At 37.2% G+C, this 20,030-nt stretch overlaps 1 protein-coding gene across 1 annotated transcript in view; it reads left to right on the forward strand.

Annotated features, from left to right (window-relative positions):
• Positions 1-2,533: 2,533 nt before the first annotated feature.
• Positions 2,534-20,030, forward strand: part of NFATC3 (nuclear factor of activated T-cells, cytoplasmic, calcineurin-dependent 3) — a gene marked incomplete at its 3' end in the record, with an annotated part of 30,414 nt that continues 12,917 nt past the window's right edge. Inside the window, exons 1-3 of the mRNA XM_010014372.1 lie at positions 2,534-2,612; positions 5,272-6,403; positions 17,654-17,816. Of these exons, the coding sequence (XP_010012674.1) occupies positions 2,534-2,612; positions 5,272-6,403; positions 17,654-17,816 (1,374 nt within the window). The remainder of the gene's footprint in view (positions 2,613-5,271; positions 6,404-17,653; positions 17,817-20,030) is intronic.

The raw sequence follows: 20,030 nt of genomic DNA on the forward strand, positions 1-20,030 counted from the left end.
ATATTTTACTTTTTTTTTTTAAGTTGTATTTTCTATTCTGCTGTTTAAGCTTGTAGGAGGTGTTTCTGGAGAACTTACAGCTTGCAGTGGAGTTGCAGCTGGAGTTAAGTATGAGGCTAGAGAGGTTTAATGTGGTAGCATACTGGCAAGAACTCTGATCACTTGTCTTTTTAAATGCAGAAAAGGAAAACTATGACTAGTTGGTACTTTGGGTTCTTTGTGAAGATTTAGACTCCTCTTTCATCCCTAGAAGTATATGAACTGCTGCAAATGAGTAGGATACTGAAATAAAAAAATGGAGCTGCATATGCTTTTTGTTCTTGTTTACAGGTATTTCTGTGGCATTCTTAATAATACTGTTGTGTTCAGAAAGAGATCATGGTAACTGTCATGACAACTGAAAAACAGAAGGGGTTGTCGTTCTTTTTAAAGTTTGGGAGTGGAGACAGATTATATGACTTGCCTGAGAACACACATGATGTCTGTGGCAACGCTCAAGTCTTTCCTCACGCTATTTAAAGGACTTGATTGACAATCCTGTTTTCACAGTAGTATTTTTATAAGACCTAGGTTGTGTTGCACTTTCTTAGTACCTGATAACAACTCCTGTTGTCTGAACCTGTTTGTTTATGGGCTTACAAACCTAGAATAATAAAGTGGTTTGGATAATTTTGGCACAGGGCTCCTATTCAGACATTTGATAGTAATTGACCTTCCTTCTGTGGAGGAGCCTGGCTCACTGCACAGCTGCACATATGCATGTGCTAGTACATCATTGAGGAGTGAACAACTGGTGGGCAAACATTACAAGTCCCGTATGTGCAGTCTGATACGACAAATAGTGAGCAAAATGTACTTTAGAAGCAATTGTTCTGGATATTATTTAATTATATTTTCTAGTTAGACAGCTTGTGTTGAAGCATAGTTAGCAGCTTAGTAAGTGTTGAGCCAGTGTTGTTTTAATACTGAAGAGGAGCTTCTGTAAACTTGTCTCTTTCCTGACTGTAGTAAATGTACATTCAAAATGACAGACATCCTGGTTTTCATGGATTAAGGATGCCACAGATGAAGGTTGAAAGTCTGCAGCTTTATATAGCTTATAGGTACTATGTGAACATAGAGCATCTGCTCACTTTCAAGACCCCTCAGCAGTAAACCTGATCTCACTAGGATGAGGAAGAAGGCTTCACTAAATTTCTAAAGACTCAGTGGTTTCTCCATGCATAGTACTGTTAAAAGTCCTAAGTTAAAACGAAGCTTGAGTTTCTTTCTATCTTCTTACTATCAAAGACCTCCTTTGATAGTAAAACAAAATTTGTTTGACATGGTTTTGTTCTTAGCAAACATTGACTTGTTTTTTTTCCCATCTCCTTTTAAATGCTTATTGGAACAAGTAGACTATTAATACTACTTCTAAACCTGAAATTAAACTTACTAGCCCATAGTTTTTCAGTACTTTTTAAGCTTTTATTTATTCCAGTTTTCTTGACTCTGCATTGCTGTTAACTTTGTAAGCAATTTACTCAGTTGACTTCATTAAAGAAAAAGCATTTAATGCATCTTCCTTTTCAGGGTCATGGCAGGCTTTTGGGGTGAATGGCACTGCTTCTGTTGGTCTTCGTATTTTGCTGTGTCCATCCTGTCTAGCATCTTGCCCCCATGTGCTTGTGGTAGTTACTATACTCTACCTTAGTAATCTGACCTAGTTTCAGTTTCTTGAACACTTATATTTTATGGTCAGTGAAGGCTTCATGACTTGGCCAACTCGACTTCTTTACTGGCTTTATTCAACCAGTAGGATTGTTTGGATGTAATGACCATCCTGCTCAGTAACAAGAGTTCCGTAACTCCATTTTATCCCTTGGGCTTCTCCATAACTTTTTTTGCCTTGCCCTTGCCTATTATGAGACTTGCCTGAATATGTTTACTCTCTGCTTTCTTGAATACCTGTGTTGGATTTTTCTGAGCTATTCTTACTCCTTTCCATTTTAAGGGTAATCAGTTAGTTTGGGTTTGGGTTTGGGTTTGGTTTTGTTGTTTGGTTTTTTTTCCCCCCATTTCTTTCACCCAACTTACATTCATCTTTGTATGTTTACTAGTTCCTTCAAATTGCTTAGAGGGCTCTTCCAGGTTGGATTTTCTGTGCAGTCTTTAAAAGGGCAAAACTAATGATTGGTAAATGGTCTAATAGAGTTAATGACACAAATTGTAAAGGTCATAGTAGTTGGTGTTGTCCTTTGTACGACCAACAAACAACTTATTTTAACACATGACTGTAAGGGGGAGGATTTGTGTGTGCAAACTGAAATAAATCTACCTGTTTAATGATCGTGTCTAAAAATGGTTTGCATGATTTAGACTTCCAAATATATTGTTTCCACAGTCTTAAGCATGCTTTTGGGATTTGGTGTTCATTAGATCCATAGTTCTTACCCTAGGTCTCTAGCTTCCTGTTTTTTGAGTGTGTGCGTGTATGCTGCTGGGGAGGGGTAATGAGAGAGCACAGTGCCAAACTCATTAGATGTTGTTTGTCATGGAGAAGGACCAAAGAAGCCTGAGTCAGAGGAGTGCTCTTCTGGCTTCTCCACCTCTTTCTCAGCTCTTCCCAGCTGGTGTTAATTCTGATCTCTCCACCTCAGCTCTGTGAAACTTAAATTTTGAATGTACATCTGCTTTTTGTAAATCCCAGGGACATTGAAAGTGGATAAATTGTCTTAAATATTTTAAGATTTCTTGAATATTGCTGCTAGTGAGGTAGGACTCTCTCCAATGGTGAGAGTTTAAGCACAAACAATGTGCTGCTACTGTTTCAGAAGCCATTAATGACAGTTAATGGTTATGCACAGGACTTGAAGACATCCAACTGTGGTTTTCCAATCAGATTTTTAGTGTTACTTCAAATTCTCTGTACCAATAACCATTTTATTTCGAAGTTTTGAGTAGCTAGATAGTTGCTGTTATTAGGTTACCTTTTTCATCCTTTCACCTAGACTTCTAATACTAATAATGAGTCGGGAAACATTTGTGATCTTGCACACAAGTACACTAAAAGATGTGGAAAACCTGTAACTAACTACTGTCTGCATTTCATGTTTTGTGATGGGAAATGTCAAAAAGAAAAACTCCCAATTAAATTTTTAAGAAATGTTTGTTATCCTAGTGAAAGGATAGGGAAATGCAGTTTTGGTGGTGTTCAGTGTAGTGAGCTTGTGTTAGTTATTCATACAATACACAAAAGAGGCCTTCCTAAGTATCCTGATCTTTTTAGTGTACGCATATTTAGAAATAAACCTATACTGATTTTCTGTGCTCTTAAAATGTATCGTAGTATGGATAATTGTTAAATATGTTTATATGCAATGTATATAAAATCACACAATGCTATAAAACTACTTAATAGTAGTATTGAATGCAATTTTGTGCCTCCTTTAGAAGATAGGTTACTAATAGAGCTGTTCCCCGCCCATGAACCTTCATCAAATTTTTATTTGAGGAACATAGTCCATTTCTTGGTAACAGTATGCTTTCTTTCCATTTGAAAATGCTTACTTGTTGTCTCTGAGGAGATGCTGTTTTGCTTTTTTTCTATTTTAGTTAATTTTAAGCTGATTACTGTTAAGTGAAACTGATAATAGAATAACTTCATCAACATTCTAACTTTTTTGCCATGGCAAACCTAAAATACATGGGTTCCTGTCTGGGTATTTTGTCTGATTGTGAGAGATACTAGATTTACTGTAAATATTCTAGAGATACTCAGGATAAAAACTGTTTTAAAAAGAAAAAAAGAGCTAATACCAGAGATGCAATTAATGCCATCCCTTCTGGATTTATAGAAAATAATTGTATGAACATGATTTCTCATCATCATATTTGGCACAGGAGGCTTTTAGTTTGAAGAAACATTTATGCTTCTGCATAATATTCCTCTACTGCTGAAAAAAACCCCACAAACTTTAAGAAGTAAAACTCCACATGCAAAACATTAAGAAACTGTGTAGTTTTAATGATGAAGTTAAATGTTAGTGGTGGGTCAAAAGTTTTCAAAGTGATTCGGCAAATTACTTGAGTAGTAGAGACAATATTGTTACCAGATTTTGAGGCTAGTTTCAGTGTCTAATAGGGATGATCCAAGAACATTTAGTTTCATCTGCTAAGAGATGATAGACTAGTGAACTACCAGAGGTCTCCTGCATATTTACTTTCTATAATTATATAGGGATGGCTCTATTTTCAAGGAGAAAGAAACAGGAGAGGAGGCATAGTGGTTACAAAATATGATAAAGGCTGTGTTTTCTACTCTTGTTTCACAGAAATGTCTCATACTGTTGGTTAATTCAATATTGAGAAGTTGTAGAAGAAAATCTGCTTTGGTTCTGTGAGACAAAGCTGCTGATTACGTTAACTGGACTTGCACTCCCTCTCAATTCCTTGTTTTTCTTTGGAATATTTCCTGTAATTTGGATAAGTTAGTGAGATCTGAGATTTGGTTTGCCTTTTTCTTTTTTTTTCCTCCTGAACTTGTGCTCACACTATGAAACTGCACTTGAAAAAAGGTATTCTGTGGGACGGGCACTTGAGGGTTTCTAAGCAACAAAAAAGAGATCTTTGGAGTAAGATTCTTCATAATATCTTTAATAATATTCTTTGTTAGGCCTCCTTTGAATGTTTGTAGTCTTCATTGAAGCTTGAGTCACTATAAAATGCTTTCTGGTGTTAAAGGAGATAAATATTATATATGCAATATTACGGTGGTTTTAAGTATTGCTTAGTGACCTTGCAGAAGGTATCATCATAGTCCTGTTCATGTCCAAAGTACTATTTTTTAATAGATTATGATTGAAAATGTTTATTTATGAATGGAATGTAGTTAAAATATGAATGGAATGTAGTAGAAAGTTGGGATTGAGTGTTCCAGCTTAGATACTTACAAGATTTTAAACCCATTTTCTGAGTGTATTATGTTTTCAACCACCGAAGAGGTGTATAAGCTGTGGAATCTGATTGAAAACAAGATTTATGACAGAAAATTATGTCATAGTCATATTTAGCTGTGAATATAGCCGGGGAAATTTTTAAATGAAGAATTAGCTTAATTTTTTGTGGCTAGTGTGATGAGAAATGCCCAGGATGTTGAAAGCAGGCCATACCTGGGAAACAAAGGGTTTTGTTTATAACATTTTTCCAAGTATTGCATTCTGACCCTGTTTTTTTTCTTTTTTTTTTTGTTTTTTTTGGTGGTGTTTTTTTTTTAATCAATGTTGTTTTCAGATCTTGAGTCAGATGACTGTGCATCCATATACATCTTTAATGTAGACCAACCATCATCCTCTGTAAATCAGCCAATTTGTATTCCTCGCCATGGATTCCAGTCTCACTCCACTCCTCTCTCACCACCTACAAGAATTCAGAGCCATAAGAACTATGACGGAACTTGTGAGGTACCAGAATCCAAATATAGTCCACTAGGTGGACCCAAACCATTTGAGTGCCCTAGTATTCAAATTACATCTATTTCACCTAACTGTCATCAAGGGATTGAAGCCAATGAAGATGAATTGCACACAAATGGCACAGAAAATGAGTATCTGGAAAGGCCTTCACGGGACCATCTCTATCTTCCTCTTGAACCATCATATAGGGAATCGTCCCTCAGTCCAAGCCCTGCCAGCAGCATTTCATCCAGAAGTTGGTTTTCAGATGCTTCCTCTTGTGAATCCATTTCCCACGTTTACGATGATGTAGATTCGGAGCTAAATGAAGCAGCTGCTCGATTTACCCTGGGCTCTCCCTTGGCATCCCCTGGTGGTTCTCCAAGAGGCCCCAGTGATGAGTCTTGGCAGCAACCTTATGGATTTGGGCATGCCTTGTCACCTAGACAGTCTCCCTGTCATTCTCCTAGAACTAGTATTACAGATGAAAATTGGCTAAGTCCTAGACCAACATCAAGGCCCTCATCAAGACCTACATCCCCCTGTGGGAAGCGACGACACTCCAGTGCTGAGATATGCTATGCTGGTTCTCTCTCTCCTCACCATTCTCCAACTCCATCACCTGGCCATTCTCCCAGAGGAAGCATAACAGAAGACACCTGGCTAAACACTTCCATCCATAATGTACAAGGCCTTAATTCTGGCCTTTCACCATTTCAGTGTTGTACAGAGACTGATATTCCTCTGAAAACAAGAAAGACCTCGGAGGATCAGACTGCGACTTTATCTGGAAAAATAGATATCTGTCCTGAAGAACAGGGGAACTTACCTTCATCCCTTGAAACTGCAGTAGATGACTGCTCTGGATCTCAGCACACCTTGAAAAAAGATTTGCCTGGAGACCAATTTCTTTCTGTTCCTTCGCACTTTACTTGGAACAAACCAAAGCCTGGTCATACTCCTATATTTCGGTAAGTGATTGCAGAGTCCTTCCCTCCTGTTTGTCCCCTCCTGTACATCTTAAATAGACATGTAAATTTGCTTGTATTTCAGTGATGCATTAAGACTTCTTAAAAAAAACTTCTTCTAGGCAGGTAGATGATATAATTAGGAAAAAACAAGTTGAGACACCAAACACACATCTTTTTCTTCTTTTAAGAACACAATAAATGCATTGTAACATCAGATAGTTTGTTTGCATACATGCACAGAGCCCAGCCGAATCAAAGGTCTACAGATTTTGTGCACACTTTGCTGTTCCATCTGAGCAGTTAACATTTTAATATAGCTAAAGAAATGTGGCTAACATGAGTTTATAAAACTGAGACCACAGAAAAAGTGGGATGTTTATTTGCTTTTGTTTTTACTCGCTTCTTTGGGCTGTTAGAATTCTAGAAATAGAATAAAGGACTGCATACCATACTGAATATCATCCAGAAAGAACTGATTGCTGGGCTATAGTTCCAGGGGCATTTCCTCCATTGTGCTGAGTTAACTAGCTCTTTTCCTGTTGTAGTCCTGTCTACAGGAGGATTTGTGGAAGTTCAGATGAGGGAACTGGTTCACTTGGGGGAAAAAAATCACCCTCCTTCACATTCTGTTACTTTTTAGGTGGAGCAGGTCTGTGATCTTTCCAATCATATAGCAGCAGGTGGACTAGAAATGAAAACTCCTTAAGCAGCATTGCTACTGGATGGACAGATAGTATGATTACTTTTTCAAGTTATCCATTTGATTCCTGAACCTTTTCCTTGCTCTACTGGGTTTTAAAAATAAAGGGTAAGGTGGTATTGGGAGCTGTGGACGTATTTTGTGTGGACATTTTGTAAGAAAGGTATATTCAGTTAATACCAGTAAAGTGCAATTACCTGTATAAAACCTGTATCACGGGTTTAAATGTCAGTGCTTCCATGCTGTTCTGTATTGATTGTTAAATAACTTTGATTAAAATAGTATCATTTTGCCCACAGGCAGTGCTTAAGATTTGGTCTTCAAGGATGTAGTGGATGAAGCAATTCCTCTTTCTTAAAGTGGGTGGCAAGGAATAGGGTAGGATTCTCCAGATACATGCTTTAATTTGAAAAAGGCAAAGCTTTAATACTGAAAGTCAGTGGCATAATAGTGTTCTCATTGCAAAGTCACCTTTGCAAAGCAGTTGTTTTCACACTCTGTGTTTTTAATTTTAGAAAGCATGGCTTAGAAAATATTAGTGGTTTTGAAATTTTCCTCCCCTGTATGACCTGCTCTCCCAAAGTAAGTGAAAATAAAGAACTGTTTCTGACCATGCTACAGACATGCCCGGTAGGAGGCTGGAGGTTTATGTTTGTTTGTTTGTTTTCCTGGCTCTCAGAGTTTTAAATTCTTAGTAGAAGAACTGTAATTAACTATTGCCTGATAAGCCAAGCTTACTGAAAAAGTATTTTTTTAGGGGACCTCCTTCAAAAGCACAACTTGTTAAAAATAGGATGCTGGGTTTTGTGCCAATATGCTAGTTTTTTGGTAATTTCCCTTTTTAGTAGCTTTTTCCAAATGCATATATCATTTTTGCATCATTTTAACATCTTGCTGTATTATTTCCAGATGAACAAGCCTGTTTCAACAAGCCTGTTGGAAAAAATGTTTTGGAATACCTGTTCCGATTCTCTGTTGAGTACACGAATATTCTCAGGGGTGTCCATCTTGTGGAATATAAAAGCACTCAGTCATCTTGTAAAGATTGCTATAGCTGACCCTTTGCAAGTATGCTTTAGGCAGAGAAATAATGCAAAAAATTCAGCTGTGACTTTTACTATTGAGTATCTGAGAAGGAAGTTATGAACACAAATGCTTGAGATATAAACCAGTACTTTAACGCTACAGTGAAACATCCTTAAAACAAATGGAAGATAAGTGAATAATAGCTTTAAGAGCTTCCTGAAGGGTAGCTTCTAATGCATACAAACAGATTTCAATGTTTGCCTGAATTCTAACACTGAGCATTTTAGTTTTAACGCTGAACACATTCGTGTGTGTTGATAGATCAGTGTCACACAGAAGGCTCAATTTTAGTAATACAAAGCTTCTATGAATTTTAACTGTTTTGTATAAGTTCTTTAGAAGTTGCCAACTATCTTAGATTGTTAATACCTAAACATATTTAAAAGTATATTTATTCAGCATTCTTGTCATTTTTGCATAATCATATATTTTAATCTCTCAGAAATCTATTGATTTTAGTGAGTAGAAGTGATTTATTTTCTTTCTTTAATGTCATTCCACATACCTGTTTATGAACATGACATTTAACATGAAAGACTCAAAACCGCTAGGTGGAAAATTCTGTTTTACCGGATCTGAAACTACTGTGTTGACAGATACGTTAACTGTCTTGAAGTTGGTTTTGGGTTTTTTTTTTTTCAATTCTGTTGCAGTCTGCTCGTCTGTTAATAAAAGGTGTTCAGTCTGGTGCTAGAATCTTTTCATTCTAACTAAAACGACAATAACTGTTTTTTCTTAACTGTGTGGGTTTGAATTGTATTATAATTATGTAGGATACTCAGCAGTCTGAATTTGGCATTTTTGTCAGCACACATGGTTTGTTAAAGGTGAGCAGCACTGAAAGGTAAAAGCACATGTACATATAGGCATGTAACAAGATGGGGTGTGAATCTATGGTTCTTCTGTGGGATGACCAAAATAGTTACCAAAATAGATACTCAGTTAAACCTGCTTCCTCTTGTAGTGTTTTCTTTAAGAAATAAGAATATTCTTTTAAACATCAGATTTTACTTAGAAGTTGGCACTGAAAAACTTCTCTAAATGTAAAATGGGCAAACAGGCAGAAGACAATAAAGATTTACACCTATTCACAAGTAAACTAAATAGAACTATTAAGCTGTATACATTTGCTGCCAAAAATGTAGTCTTACTGTTAAATTAGTGGGAACGGCTGCACTGGTAGCTGTATCCTTGGTGAAATGTTGAATTACTTAGCAGTTGGAGCCTGTTCCACAGGTGCTGTGAGGGTATGAATCTTCAGTATGTTAAAACATTTTGTTCTGCTATATAATATTTTATAACTTTGATGCTTATAAAGTAGAGCAGCTAAGTTGACTCTTATTTTTTATGAAGAAAAATTAAATGCAAGGTGGTCCACTGTTGCTTAAATGGTTTGTGGCAGTGACCAAAAGTGAGCACCTCTGTTGTCATGGACTTAGGTATTAATTGGAATTTATATATTTATTACATATTTTATATAGTAACATATTAATTGTTATATAAATTACAACATTATATTAAAGTTAATACACTTGTTAAATGTCTTGATGTGTCTTTTTAAATGTATTGCCAAGCACAAAGTAGTGCATGGAGTAAATGAGTATTGATCAAGCAGTGTGCACACTCAGCAGCAATAACCTGACCCTTGGTAGAAGCGGGAGTAACTTGCCTCCCAGGTGACAGTGTGAAGTGTGCAGATAGCACCTTCTTCTTTGAATGCTATGTGAAATTTTGTAAATCTGTAATCTAGTTCAGCTGTCAAGTCCTGACCCTGTTTTCCTGCTTTGTTCTGTGTTCAGTATGTGTGTGATACTTAACAACATTTTAAAATGTGGAACATGCTCCTGAGCCATCCAGACAATGTTGTTTATGACACCTTGCTACTTGGTCACAGAAACCCATAATCTGACAGCATGTAGTGTATGAAAAATGGGTGTGTATTTTGTGCCCAGAGTCACATTTCTGCTTCCTTGTCGAAGGTAAGTCTAGACAAGCGAGGATGGACAGAACCAGTACTGCAACAATTCCTTTCAAAAAGGGAAAAGGAAGTAGGTAGTGTCTTCTGTATCTAGGAATAGTGAGGGTGTCTGTCACTAATGTCGTTAATCAAGCACCTGGGCAGATGAGCACTCCTTCGGTGGCAGATCAAATTGGTCATTTTACGGAATATTTAGCAATGAAGTTACCTGATAATTTTATTTATTACACACGTACTTTTGTTACTGTTATTTAAGGTACCTCTTTCTTCCACCCCCAGTCTCCCCTGAGGATGATGGATGAGAAATGGCTTTATCTCTCTCATGTTTTCCTCCCCTCCACTTGGAAAATCCCTTTCTTTGAGTATCTTGATGTAGTGATGATAGACGTGATCTCCCTATTTGCTTATTATCCCAACATTTCATAAAGATGCTGATTTTACTTTTTCTTGCACATCTACTATTAAAGCTTGAGTTTACTCCCAGAAAAAAAAAACAACATTGTTTCTATTGTTTCTCACTAAATATCTTTGAGACATTTCTGGCCTTTCACATATGGTTATATCAGATTCTTTTATTAATTGGATTCTTTTTCTTTCACTCTTTTCCCAAATTCTGTATTGGCTGTTGGAAGGAAACATGCTTCAAGTTCACTTTCTTATTTAGATAGCCTGTGTCAGTGTAGGTTATAAATAGTCTAGAAGAATACCAGAGAAAGTGTTTCTTCCTAGAGTTTGTTCATACTCAAATACCTGAATTTGATCTGCTGGCTCATACAGAGGCACCGTCTGAATGGGGTTAGTATGCTTATGTGAATTATCTTAAGTGTGTCCTTAAGTCTTTGAAAGTTTGTGAAATTTCTACTTAGAGGCTATTACATAAATATTTGTGGACTCAGGTAATACTGGGAAGCTCTTCAAGACTGATCCCTTTTATTAAAAATTTCTTGTTCAGACTCCAGCCAGCCTCCTCAAGTACAAAGCTGCTGTATGAGGAAGGTGAATAGCAAATAATATTTTGAAGTTATATATATTCTTGTTTTACTGAAGTTAATGTTCTCAGTTACAAGATACATAGTTTCTGTGATAAACTTTATTTTACAAATTTGATCAAGAGAAATAAAAAGAATATAGGAATGACCCAGAAACCTGTGCTGAATAACCAGTATACAATAATGCTTTTGGTGAGGACTTGTGACTAAAAGCACAATTCATAAGACACCAGCAACATTTATGGTGTTAACAACCGTGGTTGGAGTGTTCTGGAGGTAACAACCATCACAGACCTGACCAGCACTGATGCAGGTAACATGGGGCATTTTGACAGAAGAGCAGGCAATAATGATGCAGTCGAAAATTATTTGATCTGTTATTTTTTGCTTTTTGTTGGTTTGTTTTCTTTTGCTTTAAACTTAAATATGAATGGCTAGTGGAAAAGTAAGTTTCGGGTTCTGTAAAATAGTGAGGATCTAATTTCTGTCTCAAGCAAATAAGCACTTTGCAGGGTAGTAAATTGAAGTTGTTCATATTTTTCTTTCTTTTCTTAACCCCTGAAGGGAACAGATGCTCTTTCTGTGTCTGGTAAATAACAAGGGAATATTCGGTAATGCCAAAATATCTTGAAATGAAACCTAGTTTCTTTTACTGTGTCTTCTCTCATGGAATTCTTAGACACGCATAGATTTAAAAACTACTGTATAAACTGATGTTTGTCTTCAGACTGCTGTGTCACAAATTCAATCTAGAGCACTGAGAAGTGATGGGTGTCGTGGTTCAAACCCAGCCGGCAACTTGGAACCACGCAGCCGCTCGCTCACTCCCCCCCTTTTCCTTCCTCCCCCCGCTCCCGGAGGGATGGGGAGGAGAATCGAAGGAATGTAACTCCCACGAGTTGAGATAACAGCTCTCCAGTAACTAAGGTATAATACAAACCACTACTGCTACCAATAATAATGATAAGAGGAATAACAAGGGAAAAGGACACAACCGCTCACCACCCGCCGACCGATACCCAGCCCGACCCGAGCAGCGATCTGGGCCTTCCGGGTAACTCCCCCCAGTTTATATACTGGGCATGACGTGCTGTGGTATGGAATACCCCTTTGGCCAGTTTGGGTCAGGTGTCCTGTCTCTGCTTCCTCCTGGCTTCCCCTCCTCTCTGGCAAAGCATGAGACTGAGAAAGTCCTTGGTCAGAGTAAACATTACTTAGCAACAACTAAAAACATCGGTGTTATCAGCGTTGTTCCCAGACTGAAAGTCAAAACCACAGCACTGCACCAGCTACTAAGAAGGAGAAAAAATGACTGCTGTAGCTGAACCCAGGACAATGGGATATCAAGCAGTTTCTTTGTTCCAGTGGTGATGAACAAACAGGCTTTGATAGATGTATCCACAGCCCAGGAATTTCTTTAGTGATGGATATTTAATGGCAACTTGAGAGGATGTTACCTGCAATTATCTGGCAGTTACTACTGGAAACTAGGAGTGCTGGCAATGTTGCTTACTCTGACAGAGGAAAAAAAGGAGTTTAGATACAGTGATAGATGGTCAAATACTTGGAAAAGTTTCTTCTCTTCTCTGAATCCTCTTGGAAGTCAGGGAATAGAGAGGAACAGAATTAGGTTCTGTTTTTAATATAACGGGATTTTGGTCTTAATTTTATGAAGACTAAATCTTTCAATGTGAGTGGACTGTAAGCAAGCTTAGTCTGCTAAGTACTTATTTTGATTAATAGAAATAATACCAGCTATGCTACTTTAGCAAAAGTTTAAAGGGAAAATATTTGCAAATCGCTGACTTTGGAGATAAAGAACCACTTAAGTGAGACAACAAGATAACTTTGAAGTTTTTAGATTTTTAATAAGCTAGGCTACTGCTGTAATGTTTACACTCCATTAATGAATCTAGAGAAATTCAGGCAGTGTTTAATATGGGACCTTTGAGCTGTACATGCGATTTGGCTCTCTGCTTTGTTCTGAAATGATAGAATATAGATTTTTACTTGGCAGTATACTGTATCAATACTTGGAAAGCACAGTTAACTGTGGGTCTGCTTGAAGCAGAACAGTGATGTTTTGAATGTAAACAGTGTTTAAAAAGTCTATTAATAAGCCACTATGACAACTGGAATGACCCCAAAATTCTAAACTCCAAAATTAAACCACGAGGGAAAAAGTTGCTTTGTTCTAGATAGCAAAGAGCATCCACAGCAGTATTTTGGCTCTACAGGCATTCTTGAATAGTATTGGATCATAGTTACGGTTTGAGATTCTTGGGGGTTTGCTGTGTTGCAGCATTGACTTGTCACAGAATATGCTGTTAATCTTTACAAAAAATTGGGATGAGGAAAAGATGTGGCATGTCAGTGAGCTTTTCCCCTTTTGATGTCCTGGGAGGAGCTGTAAGTGGAAAATGTTGCTTTAGTTGAAACTAAGAAATAATAGAAGAATCACTGTAGAAGTGCATCTCTACCAGCAAAAGAAAAAAGAGCTAGTGTTAGTGACTACAGAGAGGCAGGAACATGTTCAGTGGCCACAGAGTGTCTAAAATGAATTCTTATATCAGTTCTACCTGTGTTTAAAAGCTTTCTAAGCAAGGAGTCTAGGAAAGCATTAGACTAAATGAGCTAATTGCACATGTGCTTCAGCTGAGGCATCAGCATTTTGTCTGCACAGAGCCCCAGCTATTTGTCCCATGAATTACTCAGGAAGAGTGCTACAAATGAAAGGTAAGTATTTTAAGTTTGAAACTGAGTTATTTTTATTGGCTCTCATAGGCTTTGATTTTCCTTCTGTCCCACATATACTGCTGTGGGGCCATGATCAAATGCAAACAAGCAATCTTGTTTCTGGGGTTTGAGAGAAGCATCATCAGCCCATGAGCTGGGCCTTGACTTCTACAGGTCTGAATTCTGAAACCCACACATTTGGCTGTCCTTATGCTGTTTTAGAGATAATGGTTGCAGAGGAAGAAGGTATCTGTTAAATTAATACTGATAAAATTATCATTGAAGTGATAATTTTAAATGCAGTGGCTTCTGGTAAAGGGTTCCTTCTCTAAGTTCCCTTTAATAGCTGCTGCTCTCTAAACCCTTTAATGTTGATGTGATAGGAGTATGAGCTTTTGGAGGCTTGCGTTAATCACATTATAAAACTTAAAATACTTGCACGTTTATAGATTGGTGCTGTTTCAACAACATGCTAAAATTTCATTTAATTGAAGTTTTGGAATGACTGTCACTCATTATTTCTTTTTCCTGACATGATTTTACTAGTAGGTTAGTGATTTATTAACAAGGTTTTTACTCATTTAAAGAAAACAAAAAATCAGAGAAAATTCTGTAAAAGACTAAGTCACAAGCTATTGTAACAGTAATTTGGGTTTAAGTAACAGGTGTTATTACTTTTAATCTTTTGATCTTTTGAAAAAAATCCCCACAGTCAGGTCCTGCTCTGGATTCTGGTTTCTGAATGCAAAGTTAAATGGCTTTGTCAATAATGCTGCTGTGCTCTGTGTAAGGAAGGGGAGACAGAAACCTTCAGCCTTTCTGCAACGTCAAATTCTTGTGCATTCTGAAGCAGCTGAGCTGCTTATTCTTAAACATGTTCCAGGTATTTTAAGAGTAATGGAGCACTAAATTTTGAACTTAGCTAAGTTCTGAAATATCAGAGCTCATTGGAGTTCAATGCACAGTTTACAACCAATAAAATAACTGTGGTGAGTTAAACATATGGCAGTTTTACTGCTGATCCTCACCTAATAGAGCAGACTGAGCAGTATTTTCTTGAGAACAGACCCATAAATGCAGTAAAGCTAGCAGCTTCAGACTTATTTACCCAGATTCAGCATCTGGTACAAAAATAGTCTTGCTTCGTACTGAAAAGTGCTCAAAATATATGCAAACTTGTTACCTCTGCCCCCTAAACACTGACATGATTTTTCAGGTTTGATACTGATTTCTACATAGAATTAAAAAACCCAAGAGTTTTGTAGACTTTATTCTGCTATTTTTTTTAATTTAGTGTCCAAGCTTGCAGGTTCATGGGACTTTCAGAAGGTGACAGTGCCAGCTAGGAAGTTTCCACCCCCTCCCACTGGTTCTGTTTGAAGAAGATAACTGGGTCTCTGATAAATTAATAGAATTCAAACATTTACCTTTCAAAATGAAAAATGTTAGATCACTGATCCAGTTCAATGTGTATCTCTACAGCATTTGTTACAGAAGAAGTGGAAGGGTGATGTGAAAGCAGAAATAGATCAAACTGAAATCCTCACAGGGCAGAAGGGTGCATGTCAGTGTACCCTAAAACTTTTTAGTACTCCATGGCTGCTGAGAAGTTGAGGGTGATGAAGAAAGCAACAAAAATATTCAGAGAGAAACAACAGTTTGGGTATCCAACATCAAACTCCAAAGGGAAGCAACTACATCTAGAAAATATCAGTTTGATGCAGCACAGCCCCAAAGGCTATGTAATTTATTTGGAGAATTGTGTTTTGAAATCTTTCTGGTTTTGTGATGTTTTGTGATGCTGTGTGCTTGCTTTCTCTCTCATGCTGATGTTTTCTATTTGTTTTCAAAGAATAACAAAATCTTGAGACTCAGTTATTTTCCTGTCTGTGTGTTTGTTCTAGTATTCCAAATATTTTTTCAGGAGATAATGGAAGTCTGATACAGCTTGTGCTACGTTTTTATTAGCTAATTGCAGAAGAGGTAAACCTCTTTGAGAGGCTGTATGGAGACTGGTTACAAGCAACAAATACTTTTTTACTTGACTGACATTAATAATAAACTTTCAGTAATACCTCCCAGTAATCTGTACATAGTCTGTGGTGTGCATGTTATACCAAGTTCTCTTACAGACCTTTCTGTGTTCACTGTGTATACCAACTATTTTGACATAGAATATTTGGTTATATGGAGGGGTTTCCAGGAATACTAAGGAAGAATTTCGTGCATGCTACATTTCTTTTTTAAACTCTTTTTAGTATCTTCTAATCCTGACATTTTGGTTCCTTTTTAGACTGAAGAGTCTTTGAGTCGTTCTCCTTCAGTAGCTATAAAAGTGAATGGCAAGGTCTAGTTGATAGCCAATAGGATGTTAGCTCTCTCCTGAAGTACGCAGAAGAGGTTCTCCATTAAGCAGAACAACAGGCTTGGAGGTTGATCTGTAGGAGGAGGCCAGCAAGTGGTGCTGCTCTTCTCTCTCCTTCCCATGCTCAGTGACTGATTTTTGTAGAAAAAAAGATGACTCCTACGTAGATACATGTATCGCAGGCTGAGCCCAAGTCTATCCAGATACTTGCTAAAGGCAGAGCTTCCTTTTCTTTTTTATTCAGTCCAAAAATTATCTTTTTTCTTGACTGTAGATATGTTTTATAGGTCTTGGTTAAATTCCCCAGAAGGTACAGGTCTCCTCTTGGACCTCTGGCTATTCATATTTGTGGAAATTTACAGGGATTGGTGGTGGGTGTTTTCCTGACTTCCTTTGAAGTGGAAAGAAATGGATTAGAGCTTTCTCAAATGACTATATTTGTCCATCTCTTTAAAACCTCATTTCTTTCCCCATTGCTCAAAGTAAGGTAGTACAAAACTATTTTAGTAAAAGCTTATTATTACTGTAGATGTTCTTTTTTGGTACGTGCTGCTATAAACATTCACTTTTAAATGTTCATAAATTCATTTGCTCTACCTGGTAGTTACTGACTTGAGTCTGACTGTTCATCTTATTAGAATCGTAAGTCTATAACTCTATTCAGGTAAAAGGGTAGGTATGAAAACACTGGTGATACAATGTGGCTTATTTCCCTCCGAGATTCTTCCATTACTGCATTTTGTTCTCTGTCTTCCCTGGAATGACTCTGCTGCTGTGTGTAAGGGTATACAGAATCTATGGGTAAGCTAACCACGTACTATAGGGGCTTTGTTGTCTGCTGCAGTAAGTCTTTATGCTTAGCTAGGACTACTATCTTTAAAATTTTTAATCATCATATAGGGTTCATTTTAATGATGGTTAACAAAGTGCAGTGCTTACCAATTTTAGACAAACAAAACCCAACAAGCTGGAAGATTATAATGCAGAGAATTAAAACTCCATGGCTTGTAGATTGATTTTAGACTATTTTCTCTAAATAACATTTGAACTTGCTTGCTGATATATAGGGATAAAAAAATTAATATAAAGCCATTATAGAATAGCACTGGTAATGTGGGGCTGTAACGTCATACAGTACCATTCTTTTAATTGGTTATTGGAAGGAAGAAATTCAACTCTTTCATCCCCAAATGAAATACTTAATTGAAGATTTCAGTGCACCAGCAAAATTTTTGAATTTTCAAGTAACAGTTTTAGGCTAATAGATATTCGTATCTGGTCATCATTTGTTAGGAAGGTGACATCATTGCCTGTATTTTACAGTGAAGTTACTTTATTTGTACTGTTGATAGACAGGATAGGTCATTTCATCATAGTGTGCTCATCTTGATTGCAGCACATCTTCATTGCCACCTCTTGACTGGCCTTTACCAAGTCATTATGGGCAGTGTGAACTGAAAATTGAAGTCCAGCCTAAGACTCATCACAGAGCTCACTATGAAACAGAAGGAAGCAGAGGAGCAGTAAAAGCGTCTACTGGAGGACACCCTGTAGTGAAGGTAGGAAGTCTGACTTTCTTGAATAGAAGATAATTTTTTAACTACAATTATTGGTATTTATAATGCTGTGAATTGTTACCTTTTATGAAGCTTACAGTCCTTCCTGGGTAAGATTTTCTTCCTTAAATACAACTTTTTCAATACAACGGTTAGTTTTAGATGTTTTAGAAATCACAGTTTGCTACAGTTAACAGTGCATGTCACAGTTTTATGCTGTATGTAGTTTTATGCTTGTGAATGAATTCACTGTGTATTAGTGCATTAACATATTCAACATGAACTTTAAGGAGGAAGGGGTATGCATGAGGGCAAGTAAGAAAAGTCCCAATATTGGATTAGTTGGAGCTATACTGAAACATGATATAGCTTCATTTGAATCGGAAGTTACCTGTCGTCTGGTGTTGAGACAGCTTCTGAATCCTATAAATGGCTCTTCTTTCTGTTTTTGTTAGGTTATTTCTGTGAAATGGTAGCCATAAATTTTGTTAAATTTCACTCAAATATTTGGAGTAAATTAAACTTGACTCTTTCTTCAACATGAACCAAAGGTTATTACTTGCAGTTGAATGGTATGTGAATGTCATTTCCATTGTCTTAACAGAATCACTCAAGCTTTATTGTCTCTTACAACAGTTTCAATCACAGAATCACAGAATGTTTTGGGTTGGAAGGGACCTTAAAGCTCATCTGTTCCAACCTGCTGCCATGGGCAGGGACACCTTCCACTAGAGCAGGTTGCTCTCCAACCTGGCCTTGAACACTGCTAGGGATGGGGCAGCCACAGCTTCTCTGGGCAACCTGTGCCAGGGCCTCAGCACCCTCATAGTGAAGAATCTTTTCCCAATATCTAATCGAAATCTACCCTGATAGATTTTGTAGCACAGTAGAGGCAAGGTCAAGTGTTTATCAGGAAAGTCTGTGCTGCAGGCCAAAGAAAATTGAGGATGCCTGGACTGGGCTGGAATCTGGAAGTTGGCTGGGCACATTTCTTCATGTGGAGCATTGTATTGCTTTAGTCAGTGGAGAAGAAGTAGACATACCTTTCACATGCCAAGGCACTGGTCCTGAAATTAAACACATCATTAATGAGGGCAGAAACTTGAGAGATTCTAGCTGATGAAGTAAGAGTCTGCTGAGCTTTTGTGAATTGTATTCAATTTTTAAATTTTCTTTGTTTTCCCTGGGTGTCTTGCACTAATGTTTGCATTAAGGGAGCTTACAGAACTGATGCTTGTAAGATTTGACACATACATCTAAGCTTTCTTCTGCTTACAGAGCTAGATGTTTCTAAGCTGCAGTACTAGAAAAGAGCAGATCTGTAATCTATGTGGCTTACACCAATGATGTTAAAAGTTACTTATTTGCATTAGAATTGTGAAATACCTTGCTATGACAAGAATGCTGCTTTAGAAATGGGGATGATCTTTATGTGTCTGACAGTCTCATGCTTAAACACATGGATTGTGCTATGTCTCTCTATTAAATGGATACAAATGCAAATCAATATTCTATTTTCCAATTTGGTCTCTCCCAGATGGATTAGAAATTAATCGTTGTGCTTGATGGAACAGAGAAAATTGTTAGGAAACAGACCATCCATTTGTCATAGCTTTTTACTCACTGTTGGGAAAAGCAGTATGCTAAGGGCCAAGTTTGGTGAAGGGTAAATATCAAATTGCTGTGAGCAATGAAATGAAAATCACCTTATTTAAATACAAAAGTGAAATCTTTCCAGCACTTCCGGAAGCTTATTACACAAATCAAGTTGCTATTACAATATACATTACTATTTGTTTCTGACTTGGCTTTCCTGTTCGGTGCTCTTAGCATTTTTACTGGTCACTTCCATGTATGTGATCATTGCAATAAAGTACTAAGCATTTTCTTGTATGAAGTAACTGTATGTTAACCAGTGTCAGAGACAAGAAGGGATGTGGATGAATAGAGTATTTTGATTGGAAGGGACCTACAATGAATATCAAGTCCAACAGCCACATCTCCAGGTGCCTGAAGGCCTTTATGTGTTTTTGTCTCCTACACAGTTTGTTTTGCTCTTGAACAGTATTTTATCAAAGAGCTAGAATATTTGATTTCTGAACTGTTAAGCTAGATTTTAAGATAGTACATAGCTTCAAGCCATTAATCTATTAGTGCCTGCCATTAATCTATAAACTAATACTGTACCATACCTGTTGCTAGGAGACTAAGCTCTGA

This window comes from Nestor notabilis, unplaced genomic scaffold, assembly GCF_000696875.1.
Source record: "Nestor notabilis isolate BGI_N333 unplaced genomic scaffold, ASM69687v1 scaffold18455, whole genome shotgun sequence".
In the NCBI taxonomy this organism is placed as follows: domain Eukaryota; kingdom Metazoa; phylum Chordata; class Aves; order Psittaciformes; family Psittacidae; genus Nestor; species Nestor notabilis.